At 40.1% G+C, this 18,547-nt stretch overlaps 1 protein-coding gene across 1 annotated transcript in view; it reads left to right on the top strand.

Moving 5' to 3' along the window:
• The first annotated feature begins 1,035 nt into the window (after nucleotides 1-1,035).
• Nucleotides 1,036-18,547, top strand: part of TRPA1 (transient receptor potential cation channel subfamily A member 1) — a 67,643-nt gene continuing 50,131 nt past the window's right edge. The window contains 8 exon segments of the mRNA XM_008255655.5: nucleotides 1,036-1,533; nucleotides 8,639-8,795; nucleotides 10,541-10,716; nucleotides 12,702-12,809; nucleotides 15,293-15,401; nucleotides 15,937-16,082; nucleotides 16,994-17,130; nucleotides 17,930-17,978. Of these exon segments, the coding sequence (XP_008253877.4) occupies nucleotides 1,429-1,533; nucleotides 8,639-8,795; nucleotides 10,541-10,716; nucleotides 12,702-12,809; nucleotides 15,293-15,401; nucleotides 15,937-16,082; nucleotides 16,994-17,130; nucleotides 17,930-17,978 (987 nt within the window). The 5' untranslated portion in view covers nucleotides 1,036-1,428.

The raw sequence follows: 18,547 nt of genomic DNA, 5'->3' as shown, positions 1-18,547 counted from the left end.
GAATCAGGAGCTGGGAAACAAACCCAGGTTTTCCTGTATGTGACATGGATGTCTTAACCAATTAAGCTAAAAGCCCAGAAACCAGTGTTTTTGTTTTGTCTTGTTTTTACTTACTAACCTTGTGACCTAAACACAGGGAGAGCAGCTTTAGCAGCTCTCTTATCTGTATGTAAACATAAAAAAGCCTCAACCATTGTGCAATTGTGTGCAACCCACACCCTCCATTGCACACAATTTTCACCTATGCCATTGATCAACAAATGCAGCCCTGGTCTTTGAAGATAAGTCCCTCAAACAAAGCTGAGGGTACAGAAGCTTAGAGCAGTAATTGTGGCTTATGTTTAACCTGTCATATTTATTAACTAATCCTAAACACTAAAGCATGAGTGCGATTAATACTGTTATCCACAGCATACAAGACCTGAGATTTAAAAAGACTTCATCCTATGTCTTCAAGTCAGAGTTAGGATTTATCCATTCTTCCAAAGCATCTGGAAATAGAAGTTTTGATGAACACATTATTTCCAAATCAAAGAAGTCCCCAAAAGAAGGTGGGATGGAAAAGCTGGTCCAGGGGCCTGGGCTGTGGGCTAAGCCCGGCCAGCATCCCATATGTGCACCTGTTCAAATCCCAGCTGCTCCTCTTCCCATCCAGCTCCCTGCTAATGGCCTGGAAAAGCAGTAGGAGATGGCCCAAGTCCTTGGACCTCTGAACCCATGTGGGAGACCCGGAACAAGCTCTTGGCTCCTGGTTTTGGATTGGCCATTTGGGTGAGAACCAGAGGATGGAAGACCTTCTCTGTGTTTCCCCCTCTCTATAATTCTCTCAATCACATACATATATAATGCAGGTTCAACAGCTTGAGTTGGAAGAACAACTTTAAAAATCTTCCCAATGTACCCAGTCTCCCTCTCCCCCTTCCCCTCCCTCTCCCCCCCCCCCGCCCCCCACACGTGGCTGGTGGCAGGGCAAGGAGGCGTCTAGAGTTTTTTGGCTGTAACAGATTCGCTGGACTCGCTCTGAGCAGGCCCCAGGTGTTCATGGCTGCAGCTGCAGGCAGCCGGACAAGCAAGCTCCGCCGTCCATACAAAGGGGCGAGGCCCAGCAGTAGCGGCGTCACCGCCCCCTTGCCCACACAGATAAGAGGGCCGCCGCGTTTCTGCCTCCTCGCAGCGCCCCGCCTGCATCCTGCACTACAAGCAGCCCCAGCCCGAGAACTCCTTCCAGAAGTTCCCTCTGGCATCTCAAAGAGCAAGAGTTTCGCAGCCAGCCGGGAAACCGCGCAGGGCCGGAGAGGTCTCGCAGGGACCCGGCGCGGACCCGGCGCGCAGGTAACCGGCAGACGGCGCCATTGACCGCGCTTTCTTGCCGCAGGTGCCCAAGCAGGTGAGGAACACCTGTACCAGGTGGTGTCCCAGGTGGGGTCAATGAAGCGCAGCCTGAGGAAGATGCTGCGGGCTGGGGAGAAGTCGCCCCACGGCGTTGACTACCAGGACGTGGAGAACAACAAGGACGACTCCAAAAACTTTGAGGTACCTTGGGCATGCGGGGGGTCGGGAGGGACAGGTTCTAAAGTCAGGGCGGGGATCTGGCTCAAGGTATCCCTGTGGGCAGCGCAGGTCCTTCTAGGAGGACCAGAAGCGGCAAGTGTATGGGGCTATGCCTCGCTTCGGGGTGTGTGCTGGGTACAAAAACAAAAACAAAACAAACAAACAAACAAAAGGAGACATCCTCAATAGTTTGAGGGCCTCTGGGACCAAGCTCGGAACCAGCCGCCAGGCTCCTGTTGTCCTATTTGTTTATTTCGCCATCCTGTTCTTGCCAGAGGATGGGCGGCTGCAGTCGGGAGAGACCCACCCCAAAGTACCCTTGGCAGTGGCAGAATCAGGCGACTGCCTAAGTGCAGAACGTGTCCCTTTGACTCTTTTATAGATTTCCAGTCTGCTTGTCAAAGGTCTGGATCTGGGGGTCTGATTGCTGCTTCAGAGGTGCCCCGAGGCTGAGCATACTTGTTTAATAGAATGAAACAGGGGGGGAAAATAAAGGCAGAGACTGGCTCCAGGAAGCAGGAGGGACAGGGACTGTCCTCCAGGAATGGGGGCGATAGAAAAGACTGGAGGAGGAGGGCTGTTGAAGATCGGTGGGTGACTAGCTTCCCGGCGTGGCTAAGGATTGGGATATGGCTTCTTTTTTCCTATTAAGTCTCAGAGCGTTCTGAGTTAGCACCTCACTGATGGCATCCAACCCTATGGCTAAGAACCAGATGCTGTTTGGGGCTCAGAAAACCCAACACCGCATTTCCTCTGATGATCAGCAGGAGAAAAAGAGTCACTTCTTAATCGCTAGGGCATCATTAACAGTGACTTTCCAAACCCACACCCGTTTCCACAGCAAAACCGTGTTACCAGCACCTTATGTACTTCCAAGGGAAAATTGTGGGACAAGCATACACAGATATTCATCTACCTTTCTTTTATTTACAAAAGTATGAAGTCATAGATTTGTACTTTAATTTATTCCTGAAATATATCCCAGAAGATACTATTCACATCAGCACTTTCTCATTCACCTCAGTCTTTATTACAGCTTCATTGTATGGATATATCAGGATTTATTTAACCAGTCCTGCACTGGGTGGCACCTTGGTGGGTTTTGGTTTTGTTTTCTTTGGCTATTACATACATGATTGTGTGTGTTTGTGAATGGGCATGTGGTTTCTCTGTCCACTGATCCCTTCAAGAGATATGTACAAGTTTAAGCAGAAAATGGCAAATTGTCATGCAAAAGTTACACAGATTGACATCATTGCCAGTCATGTGTGTGAGTCAGATACATAATTCACTCACATCGACAAAACAAACCAGCCTTCTAAGGTGAGTCTTCACACATCCAGATTGAACACTGATTTTGTCCTCCTCCCTGATCTAAGTGTAGGCGTGTGGCTTACTCCAGAGAACCAAGTCATGAGTGGATTTCAACAGTAGGATACTGCCTTTGTAATTAATATGAGACAGGAAAAAATTTCGAAATTTTGAAAATCACCCATGTGGTTTTGCTTTTTGGAGATATTTACAGAAGTATTTCCATACCACAAACATGGTTCTGCATGTTTTTGTTTATTTGCCTTTGGTTTTATTGCCTAGTCATGTAAAGCCATTTGTGTTATATAAAGCTTTTAGAAACTATGTAAGGGCTTGTAGGCAAAGAACATCAGATGTTTCATTTGATACAGCAAGATTTCCAAAACATTCCATAAAATTCTCAGGGTCTGGACTCCTTATAAAACAGCATGTATACCATTGGAAGAGTTTTGAACTCTGGGGCTTTGTTGATGTATTCCTGGTTTTAAAGTTACAGTATATATTTGCTTCAGAAACACACACACACACACACACACACACACACAAGGTTTCAAGAATGCCAACAGGATGGAAGGATCATAGAAAACTTACAAGATGAAAAATGTGAAAAAAGAACCTTCAAACTTATGCCTTTATTTTAGACTTTTTCACTTGTTTCATTCAAGAGAGGTATAGTAGTTCAACATTTAGCTTTTCATTTGTTATCATCTCTGACCTTAGTTTATCTTTTTACCCTATGATTGCTTACGTGTATTTCATTAAAGCAACCTAAAACAAATGCATTTGATAGTTCTGTTTTCAAGGTCTTAAAATTAACTTCTCCAAAAGTGGTCTAGTCTATTGTGTTTTGAATCTAGTCATATAGTTCAGAATTCTAAAGAATATGAAGTGTTGCTGGTACAACAGGCAACTATATTGAGTGAATATATAATAATTTGTCTAAATGGTATTGTCGGCTTACCTTCAGGACTTTCTGTAAGAAATGTCTTCAGAGCCTGATGACATGCCAGGCACTGAACTGAGGCTATCTAGCGTATCTGGTGTGTTCATGTAAAGTGTCTAGACAATGTTTTGTCATTGTGACTTCAGCTATACCTTGTGAGTATCTGAAATTCCAATGTTTTCTGAGAGTGGGGAATTGGGTTTGTGTTGATAGCACATTGATTAACAGACTCATTAATTGATCTTTCAGGTACTGAGGTGGTAAATATAATCTTGTTATTATCACCTAAAGCATATGTCATATTAAAGGGATAATATGATTCCAATGGGAATTAACTAAATGCTTTCTTTGATAAGGCAAAACTAAAAGAAGGAGCCTATTTCAGCGAGAAGCCATTTTTACATTTAATCTCAAAGATGTGTAAATTTGGAAATGGTTGGATGCTCACTGTAATATCCCACAGTCACTAAAATTAAATATATCTTATATAGAATTCAGTCTTTTGGTTGATAAGTTATATATCTTTATTTAAGAGACTACCAGAGAAGAATAATTTTATAGGCACTATTCCATGATAACAGAAGCAAAATTCAAAGCTCAAATTTTTAAAAGCTCCAAATTATTTTATTTTAAAGTGGCAGTTACTAGTTGAATATGGTAAATAAACATAATGTGGATTCTTTATTAACTACATTAAAATATTTAAGAGTAGCTTTTCTGTTCGGTAGTGAGAAATGCCCTGATTATCTTAAAAGAAATTAGAGTTTTGACATAATATTATCATGTATCAAATGTGACCGGTCATAGTTAAAGGTAGAATTAATTTCTGCATTTTCAGAATGTTGTAATTTTACAGTAGGCTACATGAAAATCTATTGTCTTGCACAACATTTTGCTTCTGGTCCATGTGCTGAAGTATTTGTTAAGAAATAACTTTGCAAAACTTTCAGACCAATGTGCTGCTTGGTCACATATTTGCAAATCTGGAAGGAACACTAAGAAACAGTTTTAGTGTATCTGTTGTCACAGGACTAGATGAGGTTCTGTTAAGTTTTTTCCTGTTCATTACATAATTTTTTAAGCATCTAGGGAATTAAAATTCATCAGTTAGTCTGGGATCTTCTGGTGTGTGTAGTAGTCCATGTAGCCTCACATGTTTTTTATGTGGGGATCTTTTTTTTTTTTTTTTTTTGACAGGCAGAATTAGACAGTGAGAGAGAGAAAGAGAGAGAGAGAGAGAGAGGTCTTCCTTCTGTTGGTTCACCCCCCAAATGGCTGCTACGGCCAGTGCTCTATGCCGATCTGAAGCCAAGAGCCAGGTGCTTCCTCCTGGTTTCCCACGAGGGTGCAGGTCCCAAGCACTCGGCCATCCTCCACTGCCTTCCCGGGCCACAGCAGAGAGCTGGACTGGAAGAGGAGCAACCAGGACAGAACCGGCGTCCCGACCGGGACTAGAACCTGGTGTGCCGGCACCGAAGGCAGAGGATTAACCAAGTGAGCTGCAGCGCCGGCCAGGGGTTTTGTTTTTCATCCTATTCTCTCTCCTTTCTTCCCTTCCTCCCTTCCTTTTTTCTCACGCTGTAAAAAGTATTTACTTACATGATATTATCATATAAAGTCATTGTATAAATTCAAGCAATGCATGGCATGAAAGATTAAATTTAGGATTTGGATTCAGAACCGCTTTGAAATGAAACAGCATTGAAGAGCGTGAATAGAGTGTGCTATGTCAATTATGTTAACCTTATGAATATAAAGTAAACTGAAAATAGATCTTTGCGAAAATTAAAAGTGGGAAGAGGAGAAGAAGAAGGAATAAGGGTTGGAGTGTGAGCGAGAAGGAGGGTAGGGTGAGAGGTATTGCTATGTTCCTAAATCTGTATGTCTGAAATACATGAAACTCGTATCCTTAAATAAAATTTTAAAAATAAGAAAAAGAAATCAAAGTGGAGTAAAATGTACAAACACAAGAAGGCACAACACACTTTCCAATAACTGTCAGTGGTATGAGATCACCATACATTTTCTTGTGTTTAGAAAACCCATGGTGGGCTCTCAAGAGAATGAGAGGCTGGACTGGAGGGTGTTTGCTAGCCATCACGAAGCCTTAGGAAGGCTTACGGAAGCCAAGTGGATTGGGAGAAACAGAAGGAAAAAGGAAAAAGAGTTCACTTTCTTTGAGCCTTGTGGAGCTTAAAGTACAGTGGACCGTCCAGATGAGGCACACGCATGCCAATTCAGTGACTTGGAGGCATTTGGCCTCAGTCTGTTTTAAGCCAAAATCTGCAATTCAGCTTTGACTTTGACTTTACCTTTCACAGCCAATTATTAGAATGCCAAACAATGTCATTTCTGGCATCTCTGACCAGGTGTGTCATCTATGGTCCATTAAATATAATGTAAAAATATGAACAACAGAATAAGGCTTGTTATTTACATTTATTGATAATACTTAAGTATTCACTTTCAAATATAGGAAAGAATTCTAGAAGCAACTTTGAATAAAAATATCATCAGTCATTTGATATATAGTTAAATACTACTCTATTTTTAAATTATCAGTTTGAAAATACTTAATTTTTTGTGTGAAGCAAATATTAAGAACTTTAAAATCATTGAATAAATAAATGGATGATCAGTTAACAAAAATATTAAGATGATACATATTTAAGTTTAAGAAGAACATTATATACTTTTTGATCCAATATATTTACAAAAATTAAATAATAATGCAAAGCAGGATAACAGAGACAAGCTTATAACACAAAGATTTTTGTAAAGTTTTCTGTAGTAAAGCTAATAACATTGAATAAAGTGATTTTTAAAGATTTACTTAACTTTTAGTAATGCTATTTAGACCATGAGCTTTCAATAAAAAGTCTTATTTGGCACTTTGTCATATTTTGAGAACAAATCCAAAGCAGTCAACGCTGTCACCTCAGGATTCTATGCTGAGAAAACACAATGTCAATTGTGACAAATGATCTTCAATCCCCACTTGGTAAAAGATAAAAAAATCAGAAAGAAAGAAAAAGAAGAAAGTGTCAGAGAAAAGTGAGCAATTCACAAAAGCTTTCAGTCTTGCACTGATGTCAGTTGCCATGAGCCATAACTTCATAGGCTAGGGAAGCAGCGACAGTGCTAAACTGTGCTGAGCCTGCCTGTGATGTCTGCTGTTATGCTTTGTAGTATCTTGTTCTTTTGCACAGTTCATTCCATGAGGGTGGCTTTTGACCTTAGCTTCTGCTTTTACTGCATGTTGAATTTTACCATTCATCATACAGCCTATATATATATATATATATATATATATATATATATGTACCTGGTGTTCAAATTCTTAATTTGCCATTTAGAGCATACCTTTGGGTGAGTGATTCAACCTGTCATGGCCTGACAGTTGGCCTTAGGTGTGCACACTGTACTGCTAGCCTTCCCTATGTGCAGACAGCAAAGAAGTGCTTATTCTGCCCCAACTTGGCCTGGTACAGCATCCCAGTAGTCAGAAGAGGGGCTACTCATTGCTGGGGTGAATGGACAGTTGTTCTAGATTACTGATTAAGTGAATTACACAGCAGTGTCTCAGAGGGATTCAAGCTTTGATATATGTGGGAACATTAAATGGGGCTGACTGGAGACAGGAAGGCCACAGAGGGGCAGGAGTTAGATTCATTGATGTTAATAATCCTTGCATTCATGAAAACCTGTTCATCTCACCCAAGCCCCTCATGCATTTAAGTATTCTTTTACCAAGCAAAGCAAATTGCTCTATGTATTTACTTGGTTCTCAGATTGTAACCCTTAGTTTATTTTGAAGTTTTCTCAACACCTTTATTTCTTCTACAGCACAGTATGATCAGAATATCAAAACTTTTACTTAATGTATTTGTCAATGGTTATGAATTTGTTTTTATGTCTGTAAGCATTTTGTATTCTTTAAGAAAAATTATCATATTGTAAGCTTGATAAATTGGTTTGAATTATGATACACTTTTTAAAATGATTTATTTTATTTATTTGAAAGGCAGAGTTATGGAGAGAGAGGGAGAGTCAGAAAGAATTTTCCATCTGCTGGTTCACTCCACAATGGCCACAGTGGCCCAGAGCTTGGCTAGGCCAAAAGCAGGAACTTGGAACTCCATCATGTCTCTCTCATGTGGATATCAGGGACCCAAGGATCTGGGGCATCCTCTGTTCCTTACCCAGGCTGGGTCAGAAACAGCTGGATCAGAAACAGTCTGGATCCAGCAAACAGCTGGATCAGAAGTAGAGTGGCTGGGACTTGAACCAATCCTTAAATAGGTGACCCAGGCTGTGGCTTATACCACTGTGCCTCAATGTGGGCCCCAATGATGAATTTTTAGGGCTATGAAATGACTCTCTTGGTACGTTCTGCATAACCTTCTATAAGGTAACAATTTTTTATAAAGATTTATTTATTTGAATGGCAGTGGTATAGAGAGTGGCGTGAGAGAGGGAGGCAGGAAAAGAGGGAGAGTGGGAGGGAGGGAAGGAGAGAGGAGGGAGGACACTTCCATCCGCTGGTTTGCTTCTCAAATGGTCACAACATTTGAAGCTGGGCCAGGTCAAACACAGGCTAAAGCCAAGAACCAGGAACTCCATCTGGGTCTCCCACATGGGTGTTATGGGTACAAGTGCTTGGGCCATCATCACCTGCCTGTCTAGGAACATTAGCTGGATTAGAAATGGAGAAGCCAAGACTTGGACTGGCAGTCTGATGTGGAATGCTGGCATTGTTTGCACAGAATTAACCAGCTGAACTGAAACACCTGCCCTAAAGTGAGAGTTTTCTCTTTTTATATATACCTCCAGGTAGATTTTGAAGACAATGAATGGGGATTCCAACAGTCTACCAAGAACCGAAAGAAAGTAAGCGAAGATGATGAGAATGTCTCTCCTCTGCATCATGCCGCAGCAGAAGGTCAAGTTGAACTGATGAAGATGATTATCAGTGACTCCTCTTGTGAAGGTAACAAAATATCACTATGAGTGCTCTGTAAGTTTATCATCCCTTCAGTTTCATTTGTAAGAGGGGTATGAAGTGAATCTATAGGGCAGATTAGTGCCAGATTATGAAGAGCCGAAATATCTCACTGAGGAATATATATATATAGGTGTACCCTATATATGGGTACACCTCAGTGTTTTCCACTGAAATATTTCAAAGGCTTGTGCAGAGATCTGGGATACCCCACAGCAAGCACCGACTTTCATTGAATTTTTAGATAGGTCATAAAAATTCATAAACTTTTAGTGTATTCTTCTACACTATTTCCATTGATGTTACTCTACATTTAAATTGCTTATCATTGAATATATTTGACACTTCATCCTTCTGAAAAGTAGTCATGATGATACCATGTGGAAGCTTGAGGGAAATAGTAGTCATATGGAACCTAACAAAGTTCCTGACACATAGTACTTGCTTTTATATAATCTCAATGTTTTATCACAGTTTCCATTCCACCATCTCAATCCTGTACATCCAGATTTGTTTGAGAAATTCATTTGTAATTTGTAGATGATGAGAGAAGTGGATGCCATAGAGACTTAAGACTTAAACAGTCTCTCTCAGAAAGAGAGAGAGAGAGAGACTGACCTTTAATTCTTCAACATTGCGGAAGATGGATTTAAAGTGGAAGATTCATCGAAAATAGATTTTAGAAATAAAGAGATGAGAATCCACCAGGGTTGTGAAGTTAGAAAGCAGAAAGAGATTCAAGAGATATTTGAATATAGTTGCAAACAGTGTTTGAAAGCAGAATAAAGGTGAAAAAATATCAAGGAGTTGGACTTTAAGATTTCTAGTCCAGAAATAATGATAGTATTATAACCATCTTCCAAAAAGGCTACATAGAAGAAAACAGATAAAAACATGAGTAACAGGATGTGATGAGATTTGGACATACTGCATTTAAAAAATCCAGGGAATATCTATCTGAAAACATCCAGAACATAACTAGAAACACAGAAGGAAAGGATCCATCCCTTGGGAGCCATCACTGTATAGAAAGTAGATGAGATTATGGAAGTGCCTTAAAATGCTTTAGGAGACAATGCTAGCCAAGGTAGGTAAGAGTAGGGCAACAACATTAAGAGATGCATGTCAGAGGAAAAGCTAGAGAAAGGATGAAGAGGGTGATGGTTGAGACAGCGATGATACACACGTATCCCAGGGAGAAACTATTGAAACTATTGAATCCTATGAGTTAGAAGGATCAGTTGCCACAAAGAGATCAAGTAGGACGCAGATCATAATAACTTATACAATACCTTCCTGGCTGTGTGATGTTGGAAAGACTTTTTGTTCCTGCAGCCCCCAACATGTCATCTTTTGGTGAATTGGTCATGGTGATATATTGAAGGCTTGTGTGAAATAATTGCCATGTGGGAACTAGTAGAGTACCTGCCATATAGTTCTTGATTTTGTTTGATCTCAATATTTTACTACAATTCTGCAATTCATATGCAAATAAAAACATGTAGTAATGAGAACCTACTTCTTCTATAAGCTTTAGATGGAAATTTAACAGATAGAAAAAGTCAGTGCCATACTTCTATTCAATATTTCATGAGAACTGAAGCTCTAGTTTTAGTTTTCACAAAGAAGATGCAGCCAATGATAGCAGCAGTTGGCACTGTGACTAGACACTCAAGAAGTGTTGAATACAGGCCAAGCAAAAATTTAATCCACATTTTGGCATCTTTTTCTAGTGCTGAATGTGATGGATGATTATGGAAATACCCCTCTACACTGGGCCACAGAAAAAAACCAGGTTGAAAGCGTTAAGTTTCTTCTCAGCAAAGGAGCAAACCCCAATCTTCGAAACAGCAGCATGATGGCGCCTCTTCACATAGCGGTGCAGAGCATGCACAATGAGGTGGTGAAGGTGAGGCTGCTGGCAGTTCCCAGTGCTGGCCATCTGAGCTGGGCCAGCTCTCCAATCTGGCTCTCTCTGCTTGGGACAGCATAGTCATCCTAAGTCCCCAGGACAAATGGAATGTGACGATGACAACATGTGCATGACTTCCCACCAAGTGGTGATGATGATGATGACGATGGCAGCTCTGCCTCTATCAGATAGTGCTTATCTACCAAGAATTCTTCCAAGAGCTTTGTGTTTTAGTTCATTAAAAGTACTCATTGAAAAAAAACTAATAAGACTATTATATTATATTTAGTAAGACTATTATTTCATAGCTGAGAAAACTGAGACAGAGAGAGAATAAAATAACTTGGTTCATCTCCTGTAACTGGTGAAAACAAGAATTAGTAACTTTGTTCCTATCTTAATGTTCTCAGGTTCAGGCCCTACCACATCAGTACCTAACTGATTTAATGATTTAAAGGTGGAGGGTGATGAATGCCTTGATGAAAACAGTGAAATAATTGTGATTTGATGTTTTTGTTAGCCTGAATGATTGACACCATGACTAGTTAGCAGAAGACATTCGACACTTACTATTGAGAACCGTCACTGCTTTTCAGTGCTAAAGAGGGAGTTTGCTCAAATCCAGGAAACACTGATAAATGCCATAAGGGTAAGATGTAGGCCAAGGTTTTAAAACAATATCTCAGAGTCTCAGGGGCCCACTAGAAAGCAAATTCAATTCCTTACACAGGATTGCAGTTTACAAATGGGTCATGTGCCAGAAGTTCATTTCCCAGGTAGACTATTTGAACTTAAATTTTCTTGCAGAAAGATTATTGAGGATGATGATTTGACTACTGGGTTCAGCCACAACAAAATCTAATTATCTGTAAGTGATCAAAGAGACCCATGGGCTCCAGGCTTTCCTTAGCTGGAAACCCTTTCAGGCCTCTGACAGCTTGGCTCCTTTAAATCTGGCACAGAAGCAGTGAGGGAATCCATTGTGCCTTGTTGACAGCTCTGTCATAATTCTGAGTGTGTGATTTTGTCACCAAGTGTTCCTGTGCTTTTCTTTACCCTCTGGCTGGTTATCTTTGAGGGAGGGACCTCGTCTTCCTAATCTGAGTATGTCCAGTTTCAGCACAGTGCTGGTAAATTTTAGCTATTGAATGAATGAATAAGTATATGTTTGGGCTGAAGGAGAAGAGGAGAGCAGAGGTATTAGTATCAACAAAGAAGCCTCAGGGAAGTCTCTGAAGAGGTCATTAGGAAGGCTTGTGGCAATAATCTCCTCCTCTCTCCACCTTCTTCTCTCCTTTCATTCCATTCCATTTCTCTAAATTCCAAATGGCTCCAAAATTTTTCTTAAAGATATTAGTTGAGGTAGTTTACTCAGTAAAAGTGAGAAAGACTAAATGTTAATAATTATCTGTATTTCTGGTTTATTTACAATTTCAAAAGCCAATATTGCCTTAATTGATGTGTTATTAAAATCATTAATTCCTTCTCTTGATAAATATATTTTGTACCCACTATGTGCAAGGATTTGTGCCAATTGTGTGGGAGGGGGATGAGAAAAGACAAAGAAGACATGGTCCCTAGCAATTGATAGGTTATAATCTAGTAGAAGACAAGGAACTCATTTCAAAATCTGCATATTAGTTTTTTTGTAGATTAATTTTTATTTATTTGAAAGACAGAGTAATAGAGAAAAAGATCATCCATCTGCTGGTTCACTCCCCAAGGGGCCTGCCCACAGCCGGGCCAGGCTGAAGCCAGGAGCCTGGAATGCCATCTTCTGCTGCTTTCTCGGGCACTTTACAGGGAGCTGAATTGGAGGCAGAGCAGCTGGGACTAGAAGTGATGCAGAGTAAAGCAGATGGGACTCGGACCCATGCTCATGTGGGATCCTGACATCACAGGCAGTAGCTTACCTGCTATGCTGTAACACTGGACCCCTGCCCATTGGATTTTTGATAATTATTCCCTCACCTTTTTTGTAGGTGTTGACTGAGCACAATGGAACGGATATTAATTTGGAAGGAGAAAATGGAAACACAGCTCTGATAACTGCATGTTCCAAAGATAACAGTGAAGCATTACAAATGTTGGTTAGTTTACTCGTCACGCTTTTTCTTTGTCTTCTTATGAATTCAACCTGAATTATTCTTATTTATAACATCTCTTCAGTTTCTCTCCTTAGGAAAATAAAATATGTAGAGAATAGGTTAGAAAAAATGTTTCTATACGTTTTGCAGGTGTACACATCCCTTAAATCCTAAATGGAGCTGAGATTGCTTACAGAAGACTAACATTACAGAGTGAAGGAAAATGTGAGAAAATTGAAGTATAGACAGGAAAAATTTAAGATGAAGCTTGTGGTCAAAATAAAGAATACAAATGTATAATAAATTCTATGTTAATAAAGACAGGTCATACATTTGACTCTGAGCTTCCAAATACAAACAGGATGAATGTAGTCAATTGCAGACTTACTGTGCCTGTAAAATAAAAGTCAAAAGCAAAACTGCTATTCCCAAGATCAGAAGAAATGAAATTTTTGCAGTGAATTCTCAAAACTGAGTCATGTGGTTTAATGACTAGTGGTCTTTAAAAACATCCCTGAGACCAGAGAGCCAACCTTCTGTCTGGGACGTTTTCCTGGGGTGGCTGAGTGAATACTGGAGGTTCCGGGCTCAGGGATTTATCCTGCTCCAGTGGTGCCCCTCCTGAATATGCTTCCGAAATTCCAGTAAACAGCTCTCTTTCCATGTTGCTTAGCCACTTACAGTTTTCTGGGCCACATTATATATTTTTGTTACTGATTTTCCCTCTATACTGTCTCAGAGAGTAGGAAAATTAAGTAAAAAAATTCCAAAAATATTTGCCTGATACTTAAAAAACCTAAAAATAGGCTTAAACATATTTGCTAGCTATACTTACAGGCAAATTTATGGTCCATAGCTGTCATGTTTGGACCAAAAAGAGGATAAAATAGAAAAAATAAAAATTAACATTCCAACTTAGAATTTAGAAAATGTGGCTTAAATATACCAAAAGAAAATTGGAATGAAAAATAATGAAGTTTAAAACACTTTGGAGACTTTTGAGTCTTATTTCTTTGAGATTTAATTTTTTTGCATATACTGTATGATTGTCTCATTAGAAAATTTTTACTTAACACTATTCTTTAACAATAGGATTTTGCGAAATACGAAGTTTTCAGGTACACAAAACTATTCATATATTTATTTATTTTTTAGATTTGTTTATTTATTTGAAAGGCAGAGTTACAGAGAGGCAGAGGTGCGGGGGTATCTTCCATCCACTGGTTCACTCCCCAGATGACCACAATGGCCAGAGCTGTACCAACCTGAAGCCAGGAGCCAGGAGCTTCTGAGTCTCCCACATGGGTGTAGGGGCCCAAGGACTTGGAGCATCTTCTACTGCTTTCCTAGGCCATCACAGAGATCTGGATTGCAAGTGGAGCAGCCAGGACTCAAACTGGTGCCCATATGGGATGCCAACACTTCAGGGGGTGGCTTTACCAGCTATGCCCTCTATATTTATTATTTAAAGTAAACTGATGACTGTAGATGACAAGATATTACAGGTAGTGATAGTCATACCTTTCTATTTTTTCAAAATTTTTCTGTTTTTAAAAAGATTTATTTGCAAGGCAGAGTGACAGAACGAGAGTGAGAAGTAACAAAGAGAAAGAAGGAAAGATAAAGAGATCTTCCATTCATTAGTTCACTGCTCAAATGGCCGGGGCTGGGTCAGCCTGAAGCTGGGAGGCTGGAATTCCATCCAGCTCTGCCATATGGGTGGCTGGGGCCATCTTCTGCTGTTTTCCCAGGTGCATTAGCAGGGAGTTAGGTCAGAAGTGGAGCAGACAGTACTAGAACTGGTGCTCATATGGGATGCTGGTGTCACAGGCGGCAGTTTAACCTGTTGCATCATGATTTTGATCCCCAAAATCTTTTCTAATGATGAAAGATATTTAAAATAAAACTGAAGTGCAGTCATTTATAGAAAATTGTAGTTGAAAATAGTGCACTCTGACCAAATAAATAAATAAATAATGTTAAGAACAGTTCTTCTAACATCTTTTTAGTAAGAATCTTTCTTAGTAATGAAAGTTCTGATTTTTATTGTTTAATGAGAGTGATGGTGTTTTATTTTGTCTTTTAATTTATTTTTAATGTGCTTTATATAAACAAAGAGAAAGGAGTCTGGAAAATATTATTACTTTATTATTGTAAGGAATTGAGAAGGAATGTGGAAACCATAATGAAGTTTTCAGAAATCTCATTAATCCCATTGAAAATGTGTTGATTTTAGATTACTGGAATATAATGATTGGTATTTTGTGACTCTGGTGTAACTTCCTGTTCGGAAGATGTAATATATTTCCATTTCACTATCTTAGCCAAGTTCTAAAATTATCTTCTTGCAAGGATTTCATATCATTTTAAGTTTTCTATGTATTTTTAAACAGGCACAGACTAGTGAAATGGCCATTGTGATTTGTGCTTTAAATTTGTATCATTTGACTTTTTTTTTTTGCTATTTTCTTTCCTTTTTCCTCCAGTTACAAAAGGGTGCAAAGCTATGCAAATCAAATAAATGGAGATGTTTTCCTGTTCACTTCGCTGCCTTTTCAGGTGCTAAAAAATGCATGGAATTAATATTGGAGTTTGGTGAGTTAGAGGCTTTTCTTTTTGTTTTTTTTTTAAAGATTTAGTTATTTGAAAGACAGAGGTACAGAGAATGAGGGAGAGACAGAGAGAGAGAGAGAGATCCTCCATTTGCTGATTCACTCCCCAAATGGCCCCAATGGCTGGAGCTGGGGCAGGCAGAAGCCAGGAGCCAGGAAATTCATCTTGGTCCATCATGTGGGTACAGGGGCCCAAGCACTTGAGCCATCTTCTGCTGCTTTCCCAGGAACATTAGCAAGGAACTTCATCAAAAGTGGAACAACCAGGACTCGAACCAACACTCATATGGGATGCTGCATCACAGGCTGCTGCCTAACTTACTATGCCACAACACTGGCCTTGAGTAGAGGCTTTTCTACTTTCTTCATGGTAAAGAAGTTTATTGTGGCAGATGCTATTATTTTGAAAAGTATTTAACAGAATTTACACCAGGCTTTTGTGTAAGTCTAAATATCTTTGCTTTAAAAATATATTATTTATTCTAAATATTTGGCTTGAATATTTTTTTATTCTAAAGGTGAGAAACGCGGGTACCGCAGAGAGTCTCAGATAAACTTTGTGAACACTGGGAAAGCCAGCCCGCTGCACTTCGCGGTTCAGAGTGGTGACTTGGAAATGATTAAATTGTGCCTGGACAATGGTGCACGCATAGACCTGAAGGAGGTGGTTGTTAAATTCTCCATGATATGTTTCTTTTAGAATTGTCATAAAATATTTTCCAAAAGGTTTTGTAGCTCTTCTACAGCCTGTTTACGTTGAGAACAGATACTGTGGAAGAGATATTTCCTTCCGTTTATACAGAAGCAGAATACCCCAAATTTCAATCTCTATAAACACTTCTGGGAGCTACACAAACAGGTATAGACACAGATAGAGTAAAGCCTATGTCTAGTTGCATTGCCATTAAATAATTAAGGCCTACCTCAGAAGACAATAATATATAAATTAATGTTAGCCAGGAACATTGAAGATTAATCATTCATGTCTATGATTATGGTTCTGTTAAACTAAGGACCCCTTAATTAATTTCGAAGGATATGAATGTCCCTGAGCCTGGATTCTGAACTTATGCCAGGCTTCTCTGACTAAAACTACCAGGGTCAAGCCCTCTTCCTTTCAGTGTCTTGGATTTTGGGTGACAACATTCTCCCTTGACAGGTACCTCAGAGGCCTATTCTTTCTAGAGGAAGACAAGAATGGATTTTAATCGCATGTGGCTTCTAGAGACTGTCCCTAAATCCTTTCACTACAGAAGTGAAGAGCAGCCACTGTTGATAGGGAATCACTGCATACACTGTGTGCTTACAACAGTGAATGGGACATAGTCCTGTTGGTCCTTGAGGACTAATAATGAGAATTATAATGACAGCATAATTGTATGCTGCAGGCTACCACACTGTGAAGAAGTGTAGTTGTTAGTTGTAACTTTCATGTGGGTGCTTGTTAATGGATGAAGCTAATCACTACTCATCATCTTAAATTTTATTGACCTGGGAAGAAGAAACTCACAGCTGAATATGTTGTATTTTTCAATTGAGATGTAAACATTGATTTGATGTCAAAACTCTTTACAGAATGGGAAGTGCATGCCGCTTCACTTTGCTGCCACCCAGGGAGCCACTGAGATTGTTAAACTGATGATATCTTCCTATTCTGGTAGTAGTGATATCGTTAATGCAGTCGATGGAAATCACGAGACCCTACTTCACAGGCAAGCTTTCTGCCTATTGTTTTTGGTTCTCACCTGTTAAATTATATGTTGCTGGAAAAACTTAGCAGGCATGCTAGCAAGGTAACCAACAGGGTTAACAGGAATCTGTGTCCCTTTGGGGATCACAGTAGAATGTGAAATAGCTTTTCACAGAACAAAATCTCCAGTGGCATATTCTGGATTGTTCTTCAACTCAGTGGATACAGACTCAAGATTAATCCTCAAGACCTTTCTAATTTGTTCTAATTCTTCTTGTCTTAATCCCAGTTTTAATGAAGATAATGGAGAAGATAAGGGTGAATGTTTCACCTTTCCCATGTGTCTAATTCTCTGTTCTGTTGCTGTAACTTTTTTTTTTTTTTTTTTTTTTTTTTTTTTTTTTTGACAGGCAGAGTGGACAGTGAGAGAGAGAGACAGAGAGAAAGGTCTTCCTTTGCCGTTGGTTCACCCTCCAATGGCCGCCGCGGCCGGCGCGCTGCGGCCGGCGCACCGCGCTGATCCGATGGCAGGAGCCAGGAGCCAGGTGCTTTTCCTGGTCTCCCATGGGGTGCAGGGCCCAAGCACCTGGGCCATCCTCCACTGCACTCCCTGGCCACAGCAGAGGGCTGGCCTGGAAGAGGGGCAACCGGGACAGAATCCGGCGCCCCGACCGGGACTAGAACCCGGTGTGCCGGCGCCGCTAGGCGGAGGATTAGCCTACTGAGCCGCGGCGCCGGCCTGTTGCTGTAACTTTTATGAGTGATTTATAAAGACTAGAGTTGTATTTAATTCTTATTTTATATCTTTTTTCTTTTTGCAGAGCCTCATTATTTGATCACCATGAACTAGCTGAATACTTAATATCAGTGGTAAGTATTCAACTCACAGTATTTTACTACTGTTTACAGTTGAAAAATAATATAATTGCATAATATGGATTTTTCAAATATAAACTAAATTTTAATTTCTTACTTTACAAAAAGTTTACTGATGGATTATTGTCAATTGCCAAATAGAGTTTATTGTGTATGACTGTACAGTGGCCAAACATTATTACCATGATTTTGGAAATATCAATCAGTCGTTTCTGCTATATCAGTGTTCTTCGTGTGAGGAGTCTGTGGGTATAACACAAAGGAAACTGCTCAAAATATTTTTACTTATTTATTTTCATTTTATTTGAAAGGCAGAAAGAGAGAGATCTTACATCTGCTGGTTCACTCCCCAAATGCCTGTAACAGCCAGGTCTGGGCCAGGCTGTAGTCAAGAGCCTGGGTCTCCAGTTGGGTCCTCCACAAAGGGGACTGGGTCCCAAGAACTACAGCCATCATTTGCTGCCTCCCAGGGTGCTCATTGGCAGTAAGCTGGATCAGAAAAGAGGAACAGGGCCTCAAACCAGGCACTCCAATGTAGAGTGCAGGCTTCCTGAGCAGCTGCT

Source organism: Oryctolagus cuniculus, chromosome 6, assembly GCF_051225735.1.
Source record: "Oryctolagus cuniculus isolate XC-2025 breed Fujian yellow rabbit chromosome 6, ASM5122573v1, whole genome shotgun sequence".
NCBI lineage: Eukaryota > Metazoa > Chordata > Mammalia > Lagomorpha > Leporidae > Oryctolagus > Oryctolagus cuniculus.
This window is presented reverse-complemented; position numbering and strand designations above follow the sequence as displayed.